At 41.7% G+C, this 23353-nt stretch overlaps 1 protein-coding gene across 1 annotated transcript in view; it reads left to right on the top strand.

The window, feature by feature from the left end:
• The first annotated feature begins 1912 nt into the window (after positions 1 to 1912).
• The window catches only part of LAPTM4B (lysosomal protein transmembrane 4 beta), a 57771-nt gene continuing 36330 nt past the window's right edge, over positions 1913 to 23353 (top strand). The window contains 5 exon segments of the mRNA XM_048940025.1: positions 1913 to 2018; positions 2021 to 2172; positions 16037 to 16148; positions 22286 to 22359; positions 22994 to 23116. Of these exon segments, the coding sequence (XP_048795982.1) occupies positions 1928 to 2018; positions 2021 to 2172; positions 16037 to 16148; positions 22286 to 22359; positions 22994 to 23116 (552 nt within the window). The 5' untranslated portion in view covers positions 1913 to 1927.

Here is a 23353-nt window from a genome sequence, read left to right as displayed (position 1 = left end):
TTATGAGTCTACTGCTGGGGTAATGCATGGGCTCTGAAACAAATCAGTAAAAGCATCTAGTAGGAAGCGTCCCTGCCTAGAGCAGGGGGTTGGAATTACATGACCTTAAGAGTATCTTCCAACCCAAACCATTCCATGATTCTATGATCAAGCTTTGCATATTTGCAAAACCCTCAATTTCTGATGAATTTCTCACTTAACAGACAGATGACTGTGTAATTTCAAGGCCTTTAAAGGTGTGTGTGGCAGCACAGGAGGATTTCCCAATGGCTGCACAGCCTCGCTGCTAGCAGAGCAGTGTGTGGCACAGGGGCTTTGTGAGCTGTTTTATCAGTCCCGGAACGAGGACATCAAACTGATGCCAAGTGCTGTGTCCTCCAAAAACTGCTGCTTGATGTTGGTATCCTGCCAGCCAGGCCTCCTTCCAGGGAACTCACCCAGAGCCAAGGCAGAAAAGCTAATTCTCCACTGGATGAAGTTTTTGCAGAGAGAGCTCTATGCTCAATTTGTAGATGTCACACTGTCTTATCAAAACCCATTTACCTGTGAGAAAAATGTCTTGCTGTGCATCAGAGCACTGTAAACCTCACACTGTAACCTGTGTTGTGGTTACCCCCACTTCTACCACTTTGCATCTTTTTGTTTTCACTCAGTTTGCAGCAGTGTCTTTGCTGCTGCAGGGGCTGTGAGCAGGGCTGGTTAGTGGGGTCCATGTGCTAATTGTCTAATCTCCTGAAACTCATTCAAAAGTCGAGGGTCCAGAAAGGAGACATTGCTTTATTCTGCATAGGGAAAACCCCACAAATCAGGCATGCTGAGTCTTCATACTGGCTTCTACTTAAAGTCAAAAGCTTTTAGAAAACACCTATCTAATACATAAGTCACACTACCTATTACATATTCATAAGAACACATAAGAACAAGATTACATAAATACATCTGAATCTTCTGAACTTGTCTGGGGGTCTTTGGTGGTCAGTTATGGAGTGTCCCACTTACTTTATCCATATTTGAGCACAGGCTTTCTAAAGACACACAGTCTTTTCTAATTGGTTTCTGCCTTGGATTTGTGCCCCTATCTCAAGGATGTCTGTTCTTGTTGCTCTTATTTATTAAAGTCTTGAAGTCCTGAAGAGGAACACCCAGTATGTTTATCACAGATAAGCAGAACTTAAAGCAGAATTTCAACCTTGAGCAAGTGCCTCAGCCAGACAAACATGTCAAATAATCAGTTTTGAGACACCAGCTGAAACTTACTGGGTGTCCCAGCCAAGGACTATCTGTGCTTCAAGGCAAGGACTAAAACTTCTGTCTGCAAAGCATCTATCATGCCACACAAACAGAAGTAGAAAGGAGCAGACTGGACTGCATTATTTCTCTAGGCTCCGCCTATGAGCTGGGTGTGTGATGTAACGACAACATTGGGCAGGCTGTGGTGGCACTGGGCTCGGCCAGACCAGTGTGCTACTCATATCGTGCTGCACATGATCAGACCATTTCACACCTGTTTCTGTCTCTTCCTCCTTTCCTCCTTCTCAGTCTCCACCCTCTAAAATTGAAGGTTATGTAAAGTTCTTACTTAAAGGAATTTTAGTCCAATTTACTACAGTGGTGTTATGAGTAGGGATGAGGCGCAGTCAGAAATGTTCCTCTGTGCCAAGTTAGCTTTTATCTGGGAGTCACTGTTGGGTGCAGATATCCGTCTGTAATGAAGAAGAGCCCCGAAGCAAACATATAGGGCAGAATCAGAGTACTTTCCAGGGTTGTATTTTGACAATACACTGCGCGATTTGGTAGGCAGCCAAAACAGATGTCAGAAAATAACGTTTACGGTCCGGCTAGGCGTGCAGAGCTCCCGGCAGAACATTCTGCAGCATTTCACGGAGGGAACGACGCCGGTTCCTCCAAGGAGCCTCCAGGGGCTGCGATGACCTCTCCGGGACCGCCCCAGCCCCCTCCCGCAGCCGCAGCCGCGGGTCCCGCCCGCCGGGAGGGGCGGTCCCGGCCAGGCCCAGCACCGCCCCGCGGAGCAGCGCGGCGAGAGGCGAGGAGCGCGGAGCCCCGAGAGCCGCGGAGATGCTGAACTCGCCCTGGGCGCGTTTCTATTCCAACAGCTGCTGCCTCTGCTGCCATGTCCGCACCGGCACCATCATCCTCGGCGTCTGGTACCTGGTAAGTGGCCCCGCCGTGCCCGCGTCCGCCTCGTGGGCCGGCACGGTTGCGCTTCACCCGCTGCATGTGGAGGGAGAAAGCCCTCTCCCCGTTACCGGCACCGTGGCGTCGGGTGAGCTTCGGTGCTTCTTCGCCGCTCCCTTTAACGTGCGCGCAGGCTGCTGGCGAGCCTCTGCTCTGGGAAATAAAATCCGTGTGTATTTAGGGTCCGGGGGGGGGGGGGGGGGGGGGGGGGGGGGGGGGGGGAAGGCTGTCGATAGAGAGCACGGCAGGTTCGCCGGGGTCTCAGACAAGGAGCTGAGTTCGTATCTTCACCCCGAGTTGGGGGGTGAAGGTGAGACAGGTGGGGCTTCCGCTGTGGGGGCTTCTCCCGCTCCCGCCCCCGCTCAGCTGGGCACGCTGGGGCCGGCTGTGGAGCCTGCCCGAAGTGTGCTCTGAGAATCTGGTTCTGTCCCCGCTGCTTCCTGTCGAAGTCGGTGTCAGAGAAGTGCTGGTCGTTGGAGCTTGGTTTGCCTGGGGCTGAATGCTGCGGGCATCAGGTGCCAGGAAAGCTATAGGAAGAGAGTGAGGAATTGACCCTTGAGGCACAGCTTTTAATGGATGGGTCACCACCATCCATCCAAGAAATAGCTGGACACGGCTGTCCTGCCAGGCTCAGGAGAAGGCGTGCTGAGCCCACAGCTCCTCTCCCACCACTGAAAATCTTTTTTCAATCCCTTGGGTAGCAATGACCGGAAAGCCGCTTTCCCAGAGCCAGCCCTGCTGTAGTTGCGGCGTTTGCAGACGTGCCATGGCAATAAAGAGCCGTTCATCGCTCTAGGTTACTTAGATGCGCTTCAGCCTCTTTCTCCTTCCCTGTTTCTTGGTACAACACATCCATCTCCATCAGATGCCAAGGCCACCCAGAGCTGTTTGCCAAGCGTCATTTTTCAAGTGGCTGCAGACGGAAGCGGCTGAGACCCAGGCTTGTTTGCTAACTGCTGAAATTCCCTTCAGAAGGAAGTGAGGAGCACAGGGCTGTTCTCCATTGTAGGACAACTCATTAAATAAATTCAATCAGCTTAATTGAAAGGCTGGGTTGACGTTTATGTCCCAGAAATCATATAAAATACCCTATGTCCTATAAAATGCATATTTCACTGTTTTAGAAAATGGTACATCAGCTGAGCTATTTCTTGCTCCTGATAAATGGCTAAATGAAATATCCACAGGCTGTGGTATCTGTAGTAATTGCAGTATTGAAAAGATGCCCTTTTTGCCCAGCCACAACTGTTTCAATAAGTTTGACAATGTCCTGAAAGCCTCTGAGTGTTTCTTGCAGGATGCTTATTATTACTTTCTGCCTTCAGCTGAATGAAACCTACTCACATCAGTTCTGTGATGACAGGGACACTGCTTTTTTGCTTTTCAGTGGGCCTAAAAATATTTGAGGAAGAGGGAATTAAGTGAGTCCATTGGTCTTAGATACAAAGAAATGCCTGAGAGCTCTTTAGACTTCATTCAGTACTGTGAACTAATGTTTAAAAGCCAGCACCCCACTTTCAAGTGCCATTTTTCTGCAAAATCTGTTTTAAAATACTCTTCTGTAACAATCAGTGCTTTCCTGGTTTATACCTCTTCCTGATTTGCTTCTTTTTCTTTTATAATTTTTTCAGAGCACACATCTGAATGACTTCAAATTGACACTAACTGATAACATCCCAGTGTGCACATTGCTTTCTGCCCCTTCTCCTCTTTCACAAATGTTTTTATATTTGAGGTAGAGTGCTGTGAACAGAATTTGTGATGTATGTTGAGAAGAAGCACTGAATCTTTTTGCTATTTTACCACGTTAGGAGGTGAATAAGGGGTAATTCCCCAAGTAAATGCTGCCCTGGTGTCAAAGTCCGGTTTACAAAGCCATACAAGAAAATACTGTTTTATTCCAGAAAATCAGCTGCAGTTTGATACCATATACATAAAAATCAATGCCAGTCTGGTGGTATTTTTTTCTCTGCATTCATTTTGGTTGCTTTACTCCAAACCACAAATGAGCTGTGAGCATAAAGTCAGAAATTAAAACCCTTTGATTTTTCTCACCACACCAATATGTATTCTCTATGCTGTTTGCCTCTGAGAAACTGCTTGTGGAAATGTGCTGTCTGAGAAATTAATTCAGGAAAGGAATCCTCCTAGAGAAGAAAAAAAAATTCTTGTGGCTTTTTCACACCTTGCTACCTATGGAGTGTAATTCTTTTTAAGTCTCTGACTATGAATACAATGATTCAATAGTACAAGAAAAAAACAGCAGCTTGTAAGTTTTGGTGGATTTTTAACACAGTGTTTTCACACACAGAGAAGATCTTGAGTTAGGATAATTTCAGGTGGTAGAATTTCATGTCTGAGTAAATGTGGAGGAAAACAGTCTATGTCTCTGGGATGATGTCTGGGCTCTTTGGTTTTAATTGGGATCCTACAAATAGAGGATGGCAAGGAGAGCTGAGTGCAGATGGAATCATCAGGGCTGTCTGGTGAGAGCACTTATCACAGATGAGGGAAGGAGTACTGCGTGCATTTTTAACACATGCATCCTGCAGTCACAAACACTATTAATGATCTCGTATCAATAGATAGGAAAGAAATATTTAACTTTGCTTTATATTAGAACATAGTGGATCTCTGAATGCCAAAGTTTCTATGATTATTGTGTTTCAGTAGCTTCTTAGTATAGCCATAGTCTTCTTGGTATCATGTCTAGACTAAAACAATACAGCATTACATGATACTAAGTGTAGTACACTACACACCATGCACCATGCCATATATGTACTATCACAGAGCACTGAGTTACTTCAATGTAAAACATACAACATAAAGGATGGAGCAGCCAAGTGATAGCCAGAGGAGATCTATGTCTTGTAGGGCTGCAGGATGCCCTACACTTCAGTAAATGCTGTGCTGTGCTGGGGAGAAGAACTTCAGATGTGCTGCAATACTGAATTTAAATAAGATGTTCATAAAAGATGTCTGGGAGCAATACCTATTTCAAAATCTGAGGAACCAGTTCAGTTCAGATGACTGTTATCTTTGTTTTTCATTCCACTGACACAAACTTTAGGCTTCTTAGTAACCTATCAAACATAAAGACAGAAGTAATTAAGCAGAAGATTTTTGGGCACAAAGGCTGTAAAAGTGTCATACTGAGGGGAAAGAAGGAAAATGAGAATGTCACTTCCAGTAGCTAAGTTCTGATCCAGATGTTTGTATCAGCATGCTGTTCAAAGCCTCTGAAATGAGGCAGCTTTATTTCTGAACTCCCCTGGCACTGGTGTCCAAGGGAGAGCTGTCATTTTGGTTAGCTCCAAGTGATCCATTGCGTATTGGTGAGTCAGAACACTATCCCGTTTGGCAACAGCATTTATACATAGAGCATGTTGTCTTCCTGAGTGTATAGACTCCTTTCTTTACATGTGAAAAAAACATATAAAAAAGAAGAAACAGTGTCAGATGTTCTGATAGTGTCGCGGAAGGATTTTCCGCTAGCTCGATGCACAGCAATGGTGCTTTGCGCACACCCGGTGTCTTCGCTGGCACCATCTGGGACAACAGCAATTATCTTCAGTTGAGTTGTGGAGGGGAAAGATGAAACATTTAGGAACAAAAAAATCGAAGAAGGATAAAAAGAAAAGGAAAAGAAACAACTTTGAAAGAAGGAGCGCTGCCTTTGGTGCTGTGCAGCAGGTCGGGGTGGCCCGGAGCCCTGGGGCTGCCTCGGGAGCTGTCCAGCACTGCAGGAGCTGAACCGCTGCTCCGCACCGCCTCCGGGGCCCTGTGAGGGAGCCTAAAAATAACATCTAATGGAAGAGCAAGAACCTTTTATAACTGCGAGTTATTCAGATTGCTGAAGCACCCTCTGAAGGACATGTGGGGAGAATATAAATAGAGCAAGCCTAGGTTTTTAGCCAGGGTGGCTTCGACGTTTGAGCTGCTATTTGTGGAAGGCTCAGGATGGATTGCTAGTCGTAATGTCTCAGTGCTGGACTTTTTTCTTTGAGCACACAGTTTAATGGTTTCTAGTTTTCTAATAAAGGGATTGCATCCTAATGGATGAAATAATGTACCGATAGTAGCCTTGTTATTCTGCAAATCAAAAGAAAAGCACTGCGATACCCTCATTGTGCAATGGGTTTACAGATAGAACATTCTGCTGAGATTATTAGAGTGCACTTGATCTGATGTAAAAAAAAAATTAAAAATCAAGGCATATATTTTGTGACTAGGTTGCATTTATTCCCTTTTCCTTTCCAAGGCCTGTGCAAAACTGCGTGTATGGTGATGTGCTTAAATACCAGTTAGAAGATTACTGAAATCTAGGCTCACTTGGCAGGGAGCAGAGATCAGCATTGACTGTGAATGTAAACAAAATATACCTACACCAAGGTCCTCTAAGCTAGTCTGTCCCCACATTTGCAATCTTTAAACAGTCTAGAACTGCTCACATCAGCAAGGAGTTGTAAGTACATGTCACTTGAAAAGGATGAAAATGCCCTTTCAAGGAAGATGAAATGTAATACTAATAAGTTATTGTTTTCAAACTTCCAAGTATTTGAAAAAGAAAAAAAAAAAAAAAAAAAGAATTGAAAGTGTGAAAGGGGAAAAATTGCACCATTAGAAAGCCTGATATTCAAGGTAGTAGGGAACTTTGTTATCCTAGGGCCAGGTTGTGGAATTTGCATGAATACAGGTTTTATGTCTTAAGTTTTACTTAGAAATTCAGACTTGTTTATTTTTATATGGAATTAAATCTATTAACAATACGAGATCTCCGACTTTATCTGTGTGCTAATGATAACACTGATGCTCTTGTTCCTTCATACAAGCCAATGCCGCTTCTCATGTAGTGGCAGTGTGATATTGCTGGGATATTGTGTCAGGTTACCCTGCAGGCACTGCTGCCTTTACCACCTCCTCTAACAGTCTAACAGTACTGGTGGCACAGTCTTGCAGAATGGAGCTCGCTGGTTTACCAGGTGATTGCAGTTCTGTAGCCCAGACCCAGGCAGTACATTCACAGGGCAGAGCTGCTGTTGTCCCAGGGTGATGCCATTGACATGAATAATTCTCATCCCTTATCAGGAGATGCAGTATCATCAGCAGGTGAGAGTTTTCTTCACTGACAGGTGAAGTGGGCATCAAGTAATCTATAATGGCTCAAGCTGCTCAATTCTTGTAGTGGAAATGGCTTCAATGACTGAATATTTATGTTTCAAGTTCCTTGTCTATAAAAACATTGATATCTTTTTTTCTTGCCTTTACTTCCTTGCATAAAATAAACACTGAAATCTTAAGGAAAACAAACAGTAATATTCCCCAAATAATTTATGAAAACTTCCTACTTTGTGTGCATGCCTGTTCTTGAGGACAGTAGAGAGGAAAAATGGAATTCTTTATGAATAAAGAAACATGTTGAATATCCAACTGACACTGAAATCAGTGTATTTACTCTTAGAGTGAATCACATAAATTTCATTATCTTATTCAAGTTGAGTATGAAGCATATTAGCAATCTGGTACCTAAATACCTACTCATGACTTGCACAGTATTTTCTTAGGAAACTGAAAACATATGTCTGCATTTAAGATATGAATAAAGCCCAGCACTGATCATCAGTTCAAATAAGACATGTCTGTTCTGGAGGACTGTTTATATTTCAGTTGTGTCTTATATAAAGAGACAGTTTAGAATAATGTAATTGCTAACTGATTTAAGAACATGCTCTGGAGAACTCCTTAAATAAATCCTTCCCACAATATACAATTCCAGGCTGCTTTCTACTAGGCAGAACCTTATCCCAATCCATTCAGGATCTCTTCAGTTAAATTACAAAAGAAGGTCCAAACTGTGAGAAATGTATGTTGTACAAACAATAGAACAACTTGCAAAGACCCTAATTGCTCACCTATGGGTGACCAAATTAATCCATGAACAGGCCAGAAAGTTTACCTGAAAAAAGGATGGATTCATGGTACTTGGTATACTGCATTACCCATATTTCTGTTCTGAGTGAAAATAACCAATAATTTTGTGTGTTTGCTGTGTTGCACAAGGAGCAGAAACAGCATTTTGTCAGTCTTCCCTTGACTTTGTCACACATCAGTGTGTTTATTACTGTTTCTGTTTTTAACACTTTTTAAGGCACTGGAGGGCTAAAATTCCCTGTAAGCATCTTTTGGACAGGCCGTGCATTTACTGAACAGTTTATTAGCCTGTAGCACAGCAGAAGGATTTCTGAGCACTTCTTTAAGCTCTAATCACCTTGCGTGTGCAGGTTTTCTTATATCTCCAAATACCACAGTAGGATTTTTCCCAGAGGGAATGAATTATTGCAACCAGAGCTGATAATCTGCATCAGTTGTCCAGGATAATGACACAGCTGTTTTTTCCAATTAAGAATTTCAGAAAATGAAAAGTTTTGTGAACAGCTGTCTTCCTCCTGTAAGAAAACAGATGGTTTTAAGAGGAATTAAATTTACATAAATGCTCATTAAGGGAAGGACGTGCTAAGAGTACAGTACGCTATTTTTGTTTTTTAAGCATGTAATACAAAAATCACGAAAGTAGTTACAGAAAGGAGAGGAAGTATTACATTAATCAAGCAAAATGTGTTTAGAAGTTCCGTTGAAAGTTAATATTTCCTAGTGAGTACACATTGCACTTTGTAAACTGACCGTTGATTAGACTGACATCAGTGAAAATGCAATTAGTCTTATATATTCCTGGACATGGAACGGATGTTGCAAAATAGCCAGGAATTAATTTCCTCTATTATCTTTTTCTTGTATCATGTTCTTGTGATTTGACTATGGAAGATCAAAGTGGCCAGGGCCTGAAAATGCACACGCAAGTTATTGTGGTGCTCTGCAGCTTAACTTGAGGTTCAAAGCCCCAAATCTCTGAAGAGCAGAGTAGGAAGCAAAGACCAATGGACATTGCTGAAGGTGCTCCTGGTCCATCTGAGGCACTGAACCTGCCAGCAAGGCATCACTGAGGAAGCAATTTGGACTTGAGCCTACTGCACTGTTCTGGACCTCCTCTGGGTCTTCTCTCTTTCATATGTCTGCAGTCAGCTCCTGCTCCTGTGATCTTAGTCCTCTGGCTTTCAAAGTGCTGTGGCTGTTTTTCACTTCATTCCTGACTTGTGCTGAGCAAGGTCTTGTTCCATCAGGAGATACGTTAATCTACTTAATACAGACAGGACAAAGGTTTTTGGCAGAAACAGAAGTTTGTAGGAGATTTTCGCCTTGTGGAGGTGCATTTTCCAGCCATCAAACAGGAGTGCCCAGGCAGATTGAATAAATGTCATTATGTTGTTGTAATTATATGTGATGTACCATTCTTTGGTGTGTGCCCTCTTCCTCCTTATGAACCCAAACTGCTGCCTTAGAGTGTATGTGACTTGTGTATGTTTCTGTATGATTGTACTTTCCCAGTGGTAGGTAGAAGGTTTCAGTGGTCATTTCCAGAACCTTGAACAGATAGAGTTTCGACTTTCTTTAAATACAGTGTGAAAGTAATAAAGAATCCACCAATAAATTTACATATAAATACCTTATTCCTTTAAACCACAAAAGGACTAAGATTAAGTATATAACAAATTAAACTCTATCTTTAGGGAGACAGAAATCTCTCGTGTGCATCATGTACTGTCTATCCATCTATTTTTTCTTTTGTAAATTTAGTCATTACCATATTTCATTAGTGACAGGCCTCTTGTGGTTTGGGTTTGAGGTCTGGCAGGCAGCAGTAGTTGAGTCACTTTTATAGAAGAGTGCTGATAAATTATGCTGGACTTCCTATATCAATTTAATCAACACAGAATTTGAAATGCAATGCTTATTGTCATTATAATAATAGAAGTTGAGATTGTATATAAAGTCTGATTAAAATACTTTTATGCAGATTTCTATTGTACAATGTCTTTAATATGCACTCTGTACTAGACTCATTTGAGCTTGTTGGGATCATTCTTCGACTTTTTATGAATAATATGAAAAAATAAGAAACTAAGCAACAGGAATTGCAGACTCTACCCTAACTTTTCCCGATTAAAGGGAGACTTCATTGCTATTTCTAGTCTGACTAATGTTCTCCCGGTGTCAGTGCAGCATTTCAGATAGCAGTCAGAAATGTACTTTAAGAAACCACATAGGGAAGTAAGAATGACTTGTACAAGGAAGACATTTTATTTCGTTCTCCTACTATTTTAGGTTCAGGCAATAATCTGAAGTTTATATTTTGTTTTTAAGATGCCTTGGAATATGTCTGAGAGCATACATTTCCTGAAAAAGCCTCTCAATTTCTCTGTATTCCTCCTAATATCTTCAATAATAACGTCTGTTAACAAATTTCACTCAAAGGGGTGAAGGATTTCCTTTCAACCCAACTTTATTTGGCCATGTTTCTGTTTCCCTTCAGGCTGTTACATTTGGTGAAAAGCCAGACAAGTATGACTGAGTTTCCTTCCTTAAACCATTAATTTCTTTGTGCATCGCTAACATAACTGCAGCTTTTCTCTGCCCCTTGAACTGAAGAGTTGATATACTTCAGTTAGCGTGACACAGAAAACTTACATATCGGAAAGAAGATGGAGAAGTATCTGCTCTGTTAGTCAGAATTGTCCTGCTCTGCCATTTCCCAGGAGTTCAGGCCACAGTGTGGCAAATGCTCAGATGTAGCTTCTGGCTCCTTGGTGCCCTGGGAGGGAAGATGATTGAACCATTTCCATGAGATCCGTAATGAAGCTGCTCACATACCAATCCTCTTTTCTTCTCGCATCCTTTGACTGCTCCCTACAGTAGTCAGACATCCACAGAAGTCTTAATTTGTGGGAAGGCAAAGGCAGAAGGAGAAAATTAAAGATTATCAAGGTAGCCTACCTAGACATTTTCTATACATTCCTCTTCTAATGCTAAAACTGACTTCAGATATCCAAGTATTTAAAATGTTTACAGACCTGGTTTTGGTTTAGATTCAAGATGCAAGAAAGATGTGGGTTTTGTTTTCTTTTTTGTTGTTTTTTTCCCTCTCTAGACAATGAGCACTATCATGTTTTGCTTTCTAATAGTTTTATGTCCTTCTTATACTGTGGTGCCCAGAATAGCACGCGGTGCTTGAGGTGAGGCCGCACCAGTTGCAGGGTGGAAGCACAGAGAAGAGGGGGAAAGAGACTCAGAATTAAAAGCGCATGTACCTCTTTCACCACATGGACTGTGTGAAGATGTGTACATGCATGGTTTCAGCTATAAATTGAATTCTCAGTATAAATAAAGCTAGTTTTCTTACTTTTTCCTATCAACATGAGGAATTCTTTTCACTACATGGGAAGTCTTTGGAGAAGTCTAGTGGAATATTTGTAGAGCTGACCCTGTGGGGTTCAATAAAAATATTGGCATATTTTTAATGCAATGTGTTAAAATAAGCTTAATATTTTCCCTCCTGAATTCCTTTATCAGAGCAACCGTAAGCTGGATGAATTCACTGCAACTCCTGGCAACTCTTTTAGTGTTACAGTCATCTGTGTCATTCACTGGCTTGAATGTTTCTCCATTTGCCTGAGTTTGGTATTGGTAAAAGATCTGTATGGACAGTATGCTTTTAGAAGCTACTGTTTTAATTTTAGATAAGCAGAGATAAATATCGTGCAACCCACAGCTCTGTGAGAGGTCTGAAATTATAGCAGTTGCCATTTCTTCATCACCTGCTGATACAGTATTGATGCAATGATACTCCTCTCTCTTCTCTGCATTTTATCTCCATGGATCACTTCTCATCTTGGGAACAAACAATGTGGAAGGGAAGACAACTAACTCATTCGTGGCAGAGGTCTCTAAGTTTAGCATGTTACGTAGTTTCCAAACTCTGGATGCTGGCAGTGGCAAACATGAGGTTGCTTCATTGCATCTTAAAACACTGCATGTTCCCTCTAGCAGACTTGCCTCATGTCATACACAAGCTGCTGTTTCTTTATCACTGTACAGATGGGAGCAGTAACAGTGGCTGGCAGTGTGATCCTACTCTCAGCACCTGCTGCCCTGCTCCCTCTTGCCTGCGTGCAGTCTCTCACACAGTTGTTGATATTTAATTTTGTCTTCCACTCAGATTTGAAATCGTTTTGTAAGACCAGAAGGAAAAATCCATGTATTGCTCCAATATTTGGACTAGCTGTCTCCTCCAGAATAACCCCCGTTATTCTCCTTTCGCTACATATACTGGAATCTCTACAAAACAGAGGATTTGTCTTCCTTCCCAGTGATGAAGAGGTCGCGGTGGAGCTGTGAGGGCCAACAAGGCTTCTTACTGGCCCTGGGGTTCCTCTCCCATCACTCTTGGTAGAGCTATGGCTATAACCTGTTGGTCATAGTTCTGACCTGACAGTGGAAAATCTTGCATTTTGTGCTTACCACCAAATCCCACTTTGCTGCATGTTCATGAGTGTGTTTCTATTTCTCAGTCCATAAAACGAGAACAACATGTCCCATCAAAGAATTACAGGGTTTAGTTGCTTGTTGAAACATTGCACAATTAAAATACTTTCTAAATACTGTTCATTAGTTGTTACTTTATTTGTTGCTGAAAGAATGGAAAGCCTTTTGAAGGAAATCTTGGCCTTATTGAGAAAGCAGCAAAAGCTCCTTTGCTTTCCTAGAACAGATTTCAACTTTCATACCAACCACCTATGTCAACAGGGATTCACTTTATGCTCTTTGCTTTGATGATGTGTCCTTGGAAGATGCTACATCAGTAAGTTTTTAGACATATTAAACATACACATTAAAGCATTATTCAAAATTCAATGGTTGCTTCACATTCAAAACAAAAGAAAATCCCCAACAAATGCAACACACCCAGCTGTATGCACCTTTCTTTTCTTGAGAAAGAGGTTGAGCAAATAAATACTTGGTGTATTTCACTTCCATTGCTGACAACATGGTTGGAAGGTGCTCAAAGATCATTATGAGGACCACAATATAAAAACCTGATAGATCAGAAAAGTGATGCATTGGAATGATTCCCCTGACTGCACTAGGCTTTAGTTCAGACATACACATCCTGTGTCTCTACACAGACTTAAAGACTATGCTGACCAACACGTAATCTGAATCTGGGCATATCCACATGGAGAAAGCAGAGTGCCTAGGTCAGTATTTCACAGATCTTCCTGTCTGTGTCTGCACAAAAGATTGGCATGCCTTTAAAATAGCAACACGATATACATTTATAGTTTCTGATTGCTTGCTTATTTTGAGTACTCTCCTTAAGTAACATCTATATATTACTATCATCTGTCCTCTGGTTTTCCACAAACGAGTATAAAGCAATAATTGCTTTGCAATATAAAGTTATATATAATGCTAACATTTGAGAAGGTCTGTAGATTAATTTGAATCTTAATGGTCATCTGACCTGCCTTGGAAGCCAACCAAGAATAGAAAGACAAGACAAGACCATGGCAACAGCATTCCCAACACAAAGCTGTCTTAACTGTTCTGTGACAGAATGCAGCATGGAGGATTCCTAAACCCCTCTAGATGATCTCTTCTACTGCCTGATTGCTCAGCAGGTTGCATAACCTACATTCCCTCTTGCTGTAATTTAAATCTGTTACTTTACCCATCTCCCAATAGATGTGGAGAAGTTTATTGCTTCCTTTCGCTTGTCTTTCTCTCTTCACTAAACTAACCATTCTCAGCTTCTCCCTGCTAGTCACAACTTTTAGACATCTAATCATCCTCTGCTCTCTTGCAGGACCCCCCTCAGGGTTTTTATCAGTATGTTTCTGAAGGACTTTGAACTAGGCCCTTCCTGCAGAGTCCCAGTAGAGGACAAGTAGGAGGATAACTTGCACATCTGATGCCTACAGCGCTGCCCACCGTCATGCTGCTCATGGGATGGTGCTGAATCACGTTCAGTTTGTTCATTGCTGCACTCAGCACTTTGTTCCAGGGAACTGCTACCTACTCAGTTATCTCTCCTCTTGTACTTCAGCAGTTGTTGGTCACAAATGTGAAAGTGAAGCTCTATCCTTGTTGCCAATGAACTGTGCTCTCTATTTGTCTGACTTCTGCTGTAGTTGGCCGAAGTCCTTACAGCCTGGCATTGACTGCAAACTGAAGAAAGATAGAGTGCACAAGTTACTTGAAATACCAAGTATTTCAACAATACTGGAGAACCCTATTCAGTAGATCTTTTGTGAATCTTTGAGAGCTATGCTTTTATTACAGTCGTCCTGCTGGCTATGCACTCATCTTCCTGCACTTTTCAGCTAGACCAGCTTTTCCCAGCTCACTAATGAGAATCTCATCATGTCAGAAGGACTGCTAAAATTCAGAGAGATGATATCTACTGCTTTTCGCCTGTTCACAAAACCATTTGGCTGTAAAGAAGGTAAATAGGATGAATTAATATAGCTTATAATTGACAAACCCATGAAGAATACTGTTTATGACCATACAAATTTTAAGTAACATCAAGAGCACCACTTCACTGGCTGTTTTGGGGTTTATTTTATTCCCGAATCACACATTCTGGGCAGAATTTTTTTTTATGGCCTTTTTGTTTTGTGAAGGTATAAACTGTGCTTCCTTTTTCCTACCTTGTGACCCTACTCTGTTAATAATTTTTCAAAGAGCATTGCTAACAACTCTGATATCAGCTCAACTCAACAGAATTTGCCCATCAAAAAGCATTTATCTTTACCAAGAAATTCTCTAGCCTGTTCATGTCTTCTTATTATAGCCTGTGTTCTTACACCTTTTTGTTGCTGTTAGGAACCTGTGATCAGATTGGGATGACTTCAAAGTGAAAACCAATGCAATAAAAATCCATCTTTTCCAGCACACTCTATTATCAGCCTTCTTTTCTTTCCTGTTCATCAGTTATCTTTTTACTTCTGTAGAATAATTTTTTAGACAGGCAGTGTTATTTCATACTGAGTAATCTTCTTTGCAATTAGTCCGCATCATTTCAAAGTGATATAAACATTTTGTTCAAATTAGCTTTAAAATAGAGCTCTTCCCTCCCTTTACATTCCTCTCATACCCAGTTACTGACTATGTGTTTCTACTGAATTTTTTGATCAATACTATATTCTTGCATTTAACTCATCGTATTTCATACACCAATTCTTCCTGGGTGTGAATTTTCTCTGGGCAGCCTGGTCTGGTGGTTGGTGACCCTGCACATAGCAGGAGGGTTGAAACTAGATGATCATTGTGGTCCTTCTCAACCCAGGCCATTCTGTGATTCTATGATTTTATGATTCTATGAATTTCCTGCTATACCTTGTGCTTCAAGATGTTCATCAGGCATTGGGTTCATGCTGCCACCTACTCCCATCCTGCTAAGGCCTTCTGATCTAACAGCTCATGTGAACCAGCTCATGATTCACAGCCCCTTCTAAAACTAAGTCTCTTCCAGCAAATGATCCACTCCCTGATCATCAAGCACTTTAACAGGGCATGTCACCAATTCTAGCTCTGTCCTGCTAATAATGTTTCACTGCAGCAGTCATTTGTAATAATTTCAAAGCTACTGTTTTTAATTGATGTTAATTTTTCTGACAGAACAAACTGAAATGGCCATGTTAGCATGTTTTATAATGAAAGAGCAGCAGTAACTTGTCTGCTGTAGGAGAGAGTCTAAGGGAGAAGGAGTAACTCACACAAATCCAGAGAAAATAACTGTGATGTTAGTGAAATATTACAGTTCTGTGGCTGGAAAGCAGCCCGTGCCTCAGCCAGCAGAGCCAGTGGGAGACATCCTGTGCAGAGCTGTTTCATGGATTATTTTCACAGCTTGACCCTTTTCCCCTCTTCCTCTCCACAGATCATCAACTCGGTGGTACTGCTGATTCTGCTGAGTGCCCTGACCGACCCTGACCAATACCACCTCACCAGCGTTGAATTAGGGGGTGAATTTGAATTTATGGATGATGCCAGTAAGTACGGACTGTCAGAACATGAACGCTCATTGCACCAGAATTTATGTAGCTGTCCTATCACTTCAGTAATTTTTATTTATTGTGTTTTATTGTGAATGGTGCATTTGTGGCACTGTTCAAACTGGTTGCATGTTAGTAGCCTTACAGCTACCTGTGCTGTTTCCTGACCGGGCAGGGGAGAGCCAGCTCTGGGCATGCAGATGTTATCCCTCAGTGCAGTACTGAGAGCCCTGGGGGTATTTTGCAATATGCATGAAGCTCTGGCCTCTGAGTCCCATGCCCTGTAGAGCCTGCCGATGCATAAGAACATGTGCTGCTATTTCTGCAACCATCTGGATGTGTTGCCCAGATGTGCCATCTGGATTCCTGTTGAACATCTTTGAACACCCACCACGTGCACATGGCATGACTTGCACCAACCTGTCATGATAGATGCAGGTGATAGATATTAACTGCACAGTCACAGAAGTATGGTGATAACAGGGCTGCTCCTTCTCACACCAAAGGCCATAGCAAATCTTCAATATGGTTTCAGGGCAGTGTGAAAGAGGCCATTTATTTCTGCTGAAAAAACCTCCCATCCTTTGCAAATATTTCTTTCTTCCAGGACAGTTTCATTTCCCAGCTAATTATTTGGTGATGTTTGGTCTCTTGGCTTGTTTTAACTGTTTAAGTAGTATTTGGCATTTTTTCCCCTGTATGTTATTTTGATACAAATATCTGTTTATTTGCATTTCTGCTCAGAAGATAGCTACATTCAATACTTCCCACTGCAATCTAAAATAAGGGCTCCCATGACTTTCACTGGAGCCTTGCTGCTCACAACCACACATCTACAACAAAAGGCTCCAACTCCGTTCCTCATTCCTGCTGCAGTCAATAAAAATATCAGCAGGAATAACTCCATGCATGAGGAAACTAATTATAACCATTGTGTGTTAGAGCTGCTGGGTTATTTGTTAAGGGATACTTATTTGCACAAGTTCTTCAGTGCAGATCAAAACCTTAAAGGCTTACATTTAATATTAGGGAGCAATTGCTACTATACTGCGTCTTCACTGACAAAGCGCCTACAACTTCACACTAAAAATCTTTTTATATAACTGGATTTAAGAAAATAGGGACTGTGGTAGATACAGATGGGCTCCTAGCTGATTCTGACATATTAAAACTGACTGCCTTGTCCTAATTCTCAGAGATTAACCTTGGTAATGACTGTCTGCCAGTGCAGTTTTATATAGCCGACATCTGAGGCCTGCCAGTGCCCAAGGCTTTAAAATAGTAATTCTCTTTTGTAATGCAATAGCTGTCAGATCAAGTACGTTGGGGATTTCCATCTACACTTGAAAATGGCATTTTTTATATCTTTTATTGAGGCTTCTAAAGCGAACTCTGAAAGACTGTAAAAGGATGGCTCGTGGGCCAGGTGACCTCATTTCCATTCATTAAAGGGAACGTTTCCCAGGCAGTTTAATTACAAACGAACATTTGAATTAAGGTCTCCTTTGCTTCTTTGACTCCCTCTGGTTTAATGCCACTGGAAATTGCTGGCAAGAAAGAATTTGTTTTTATTATTATTATTTTTAATATGACTGTATTTGTTCAAGTTTGAGGAAACCTTTACTTCTGACAGAAAACATCAGACAAATTTTCTCTTGCCCCACTTTTAATTGCCTATTTTGAGTAAATATTTCCTAGATTAGCTGCTTGTGCAGAAATCCTTTGATGTGAAACCATGTGTACAAAATATAATAAGAAACATCATTTTTTTAATGCTAATGAAGGTCCCAAAGTTGTTATCTATATGTTCTTGTGCTGACAAATATAACAATGATGGGATTATTAGCAGCTTTTATTCCCACTGCTAGTTTTGTTGCCCCTATCAATAGCAAACAAACAAACAAACATGTAAAATTTGCATGCAAAATTATCACTCCCTTATTACCCCTCCTCAAATAGACTCAATATTAGCTGGAAATAAAATTAACAGCTGAATCATAATACTGGATGACACTGATGACAGATTTGCCCTTGACTTCCAAGATACTGGGATTCCACCCAATATTTGTATTTGTGTTTCTTTAGGACTGCATTCATGTGTCGTTTATGGTCAGTTTTCAGTTTTCTGTTACATAAGTGTCACAGCTGTCTGTCACACACAAAACCAGAGCCAGTCAACTGTGAAACATTTGAAAATGCCCACACAGCACCAGTTCTTATGTGGACCTGCCCTTACAGTAACTGTCAGCGTGTAACTGAACAAACACTCATCCTTAACTTCAGGTTTTAGGCCTGTGCATGATTTCCAGGGCATTGCCAGGGGCTCTGAACTAACTGGTCGAATAAGCAGAAATACTTACCTGAACACTTGGAAAAAATGCTGTAGGGCAGAGCTTTTTCCTTTTATTCTAGAAAAGGAAGCAATGGAAAAAAACACACCTGTTAGGCCTTGCCATGCAGCAGATGATGTGCTGGATGACAGGGTGTGTGGTTTGGCTGTCACCAAGAAGTCTACCTAGACTTTAGCAAAGAGACTCTGTTTCCTACAGCATTCTCCTGGAGAAGCTGGCAGGTGATGGTGGCTCAGAGAAGAGTATTCTTCACTGAGTGAAATACTGGCTGGGTGGTTGGCTTTAGAGTGGTGGTGAATGGAGTTAAATCCAGCTGGTGACTGGTCACTGGTGGTGTTCCCTAGGGGTCAGTAACAGGGCTGGCCATGTTTAGTATCTTTACTGATGATCTGGATGAGGGGATTGAGTGCACTCCCAGTAAGTCTGCAGATGACAGCAAGTTGTGAGGAAGTGTTGATCTGCCTGAAGATAGGAAAGCTGTACAGAAGGATCTGGACAGTCTGGATTGCTAGGCTGAGATCAATTGCATGAGGTTTCCAAGACCAAGTGCCTGGTCCTGCATTTGGGCTTGGGGCAGAATAGCTAGAAAGCTGCACAGTGGAAAAGGATCTGGGAGGATTAGTCAACAGCCAGCTGAACATGAGCCAACAGTGTGCCTAGGTGGTCAAGAAGGCCAACAACATTCTGACTTGTATGAAAAATAGTGCAGTCAGCAGGACCAGGGAAGTGATGTTGTACTCAGCATCTGTGAAGTCACACCTGTGCACATTTTTGGGCCCTTCACTACACTGAGGGCCTGGAGAGCATTCAGAGTAAAAAACTGGTGAAAGGTCTGGAGCATAAGTCTTACGGAAAGCAGCTGACGGAACTGGGACTGTTTAGTCTGGAAAAGTCTTAGAAGAGACCTTATCACTCTACAAATAGCTGAAAGGTGGAGGTTGACCTCTTCTCCCTGGGAATAGCAATAAAACAAGAGGGAATGACCCTAAGTTGTGCTAGGGAGGTTCAGGTTGATGTTGGGAAAAATTTCCTAGCAGAAAGATTGTTAAGGCATTGCAACAGGCTGCCCAGGGAGGTGATAGACTCAATGCCACTGGAGATGTTCAAGAGAAGTGTAGATATGTTACTGGTTTAGTGGTCACAGTCTACAATTGGACTAGATGATCTTAGAAATCTTTTCCAATCTTAATGATTCTATGACCTGGGAACCAGGGAATGCTTTGGGCTTCCTCCCCTAGTCGTTGTTTAGCTCAGTCCATTGAGTCTTGTCTTTCTTATTATTATTTCTTTAGGGCCTCTGGGAGTTTATGTACTTGAAGATGGACTAGAAAAAATGTAAAATGTGGGAGCTGCTAATGCAATGTTTTTGCTAGTAGAAGCCTAATAATCCCTGTGTGGGAGATGAAAAAGCCTTGTAAATCAGCCTGTCTTCTGAGAAGGTTTTACCTAAGACTCCTGCGGAGCTTCTGCAGATATGCAGGCTATGATCCTGGCATGTTAACAGCTCAAACAAGAAAAGAGCATTGCTAGTTTTCATTTACTGTCTTCATGCTATCACAGTTGTGTACAATCCTTCATAAGCTGTGCCTATGCCCTGTAGATACCCATGGGAACTCTGTCAAAATTAGCCGGTATCTCTGCCTGAGGATGTGCAGGTGAGGCAAGCAGTAGTCTCTGTACAGAGCAGAAGGCAGTGTCTGGATCCTCTCCCTGCAGAACACGATATGCAACCCAGAGCACAACAAGATTTAATTCAAATGGAAATATTTTTATGAAGAAACCTATAGATAGCACACTTGAACTTTGGCTAGGGGGCTAAAGGGAAGCATGTGCCTTTCCTGCCCCTCATCATCAATATCACTGACGTAGCATGAGCCCCATGTCAAAAGGAAAAGAAAAAGCTACAGCAAGTAAACTCTTCTAACGATGAATGCCAAGGGAGAAGGCTGAGAAAGAATTCACCACCTCCCTCTGCTTAGCATCTCATTTAGTGAAACCAGTGCATCTCAAAAAGCCCAGTGAAGTCTTAAGAAAGAAAGAACCATCTTGGGCCGAAGAGGGCTTGGCATGGCCCATTGATCCAGTCTATCTAGGTTCCTCTGTAGTGCCTTTCTACCCTCTGGCAGATCAATACTCCCTCCCAGCCAGATACTCTCAGTTCTAGGACCTCAAAAAATAATGTTCTAAATGCATGACTTCATCTCTCCTCTTTGGGCATAGCCTCTGAAGTGTAGTTGCAAAGTTCAGTTACTCACTCACAGTTACTGTAAGGGCAGGTTCAGAAACTCAGTTTCTCATTTCTGGCATTCTGACAAAGGCTGTTGATGATGTATGGGAGGTATTTAGGAAAAGATCAAACATATGTGATTTTTTCCCCCCCAGGATCTCCTTCCAGCACTTCATGGCTTAGAAATTTCCTAAGTCTAATGAAAAGTTAATTGAAATCTGAGCAGCAATAGAGGAAAAATATAGGATTCCTGTAATTACTCCAGTCAAAACCTTAAAGAATATTTTGCTTCCTACACCACTTCACCTTTCCTGATAGTTATACATCTTCATTAATAAACTGCATCTCTGAAATATTCCTGGTTGAAATGAAAGTTTCAAATGCATTAAGTCTTTTGTAAGATATCTTTAACTGCCTTGTCTAGTCTTCCTTTTAAAAATATGTTTTTGCTTTGCTGAAGTATTTAGAGAGATATGATCAATTGTATGTGGTAGCTATTACTGCAAAAAACAAGCTGTAGTGTGCATTCTCTTTAGTGTTTGTTGTGGTTTTTGGTTTTGTTTGTTTTTGTGTTTGTTTTTCCAGATCCATGGCAGCTTGGTCATCCTTTAGGTTAGTTGCAGTGTAGAACTAGCAATAATAAATAATGAATAATTTTAGACTAAAAGAGGGGAGATCTTACGTTTTAGGTTAGATGTTAGGTGAGTTGCTGGCACAGGCTGTTCAGAAAAGCTTTTGATGTCCCATTCCTGAAGGCATTCAAGGCCAGGTCAGGTGGGGCCCTAGGCAGCCAGATCTGGTGGCCATGGCAGGGGGTTGGAACTGAGTAGATGTTAAGGTCCCTTCCAACACAAGGCATTCCATGACTCTATGATAACATGAACATCCTGACTTCCCCAAGATTAATCTGAACTTAGTTTTTTAGCTCAATGCAGACCTCTTCTCTCAGACTGTGGTCTTTTCCAGACTGAGAGGCATGTCTGCAACCATGGGCAAAGATATGACAGTGGTTCCTGCTGATCCACATGGAACAGACAGCCTTCAGCTGTGTGTCCTGATGCCAAGAGCTGTCTCACAGCAGGCAGAGTTGGGTTCAGAGTATAAAAATAGCCAGAGGCCTGGTTACCGCCAGGCAGCCGGCTTCTGTTCATCTCCAGTGTCTGGCAAGCTCTGATTTATCCACAGTGGTCACATTTTAAGTCCTGTACAGACACTTTTTGATGACTGATGTAATCATCACAGGCAAAGTAGTCTTCTTGCCAATTATTCCCCAGATATTTGAAAATTCTTTCAAAAAAAAAAAAAAAAAGAAACTATTCACAGCCTTATCAAAGCTATGGAATCTTGTGCAGAGTAATCAGTGTCTTTGTTTCTCATATTTTGGAGGTTTCTCATAGGAGCTAGAGTTTCCTCCAGCAGTAGCTGGGCAATGTCTCTGGCTCATCACCACCCACATGCACATCCTGTCCTTTGGGATGCTCATCATCAAGCAAGTGGCAAAATAACTGAATCAAGCTCTCAAATGTTCTGCAATCACTCGTATGTTTCTCTTTCAGATATGTGCATTGCCACAGCAATTTCTCTACTTATGATTCTGATTTGTGCAATGGCTACGTATGGCGCATATAAGGTAACATCATACACCATAAAGATGTGAATTAAGCAAAGTATACAAGCTATAGAAAGCAAATTTAAAATGCTTCTTTCTAACAGTTTCTTGTTAACTGAAAATTAAGAGAAAGAACAAAGAGGTGGCAGAGCTTGTTGCCTCGATCAGTGGTATCACAAAGCCCCGTGCTGAAGGCAGGACAGCTGCCCACTTGTGTTTACTGTCTGCACTTTCAAACATGAGTAATCTTTGGGAAAGCTGTGCATTCAGAGAACTGAATCTTGTTCCTGCCAAAATTAATGGAATTTTTTTTCCCATTCAACTCCCATGCCTGTGGTTTCTCCCAGTACTAATTCTATTTATTAGGGGAAAAAAGAAATTCTCCTGTGGTTTTTAAATGTCCCAGTATAACAAGCTGTGGGACAGGCACCACCCATACTGCAGCAGTTCAGCAGCCAAGCTGGCCTGGCCAACTCTTGTGGCCGAATGTTGTATTTCCTTTAGCTGATTTTACAGTGTATTTTTCTTTTACAGCTTCGTGAAATGTAACACTGCATTCTGTCAAATGTTTCTTAGGTTTTAGTGCAGAAATATATATATATATCTCTCACTTTTAGCTTGTCATTGATGACTTTTTATTTTATTTTCTTACCAGCAACATGCGGCTTGGATCATCCCTTTCTTCTGTTACCAGATCTTTGACTTTGCTCTCAACACATTGGTTGCCATCAGTGTACTCGTCTATCCCAGCACAATTCAGGACTACCTTCGCCAGCTGGTAAACCACCTAATTTTCACAAGTCTCTTGGGGCTTAGGAAAGAACTGTGTACAATTTGTCCTGTATTTCTAGCCAATATTTCACTGCTGACTTCCTAGGCAGCCCTTCAACAGTCTTCTCAGTTTGAGCTTCCTTGTCTGTATTCAATATCCTTGCAAGTTACATTACCATCTTGTTACAATATAATAATACTAGCTTATCTGTGCAGAGTTCTGGAGTCTTGGAGTGCTGTGGAA

Source organism: Lagopus muta, chromosome 3 (assembly GCF_023343835.1).
Source record: "Lagopus muta isolate bLagMut1 chromosome 3, bLagMut1 primary, whole genome shotgun sequence".
Taxonomy (NCBI): Eukaryota; Metazoa; Chordata; class Aves; order Galliformes; family Phasianidae; genus Lagopus; species Lagopus muta.
The sequence above is the reverse complement of the archived record's forward strand: the minus strand, read 5'-3'. Positions and strand labels throughout refer to the sequence as shown.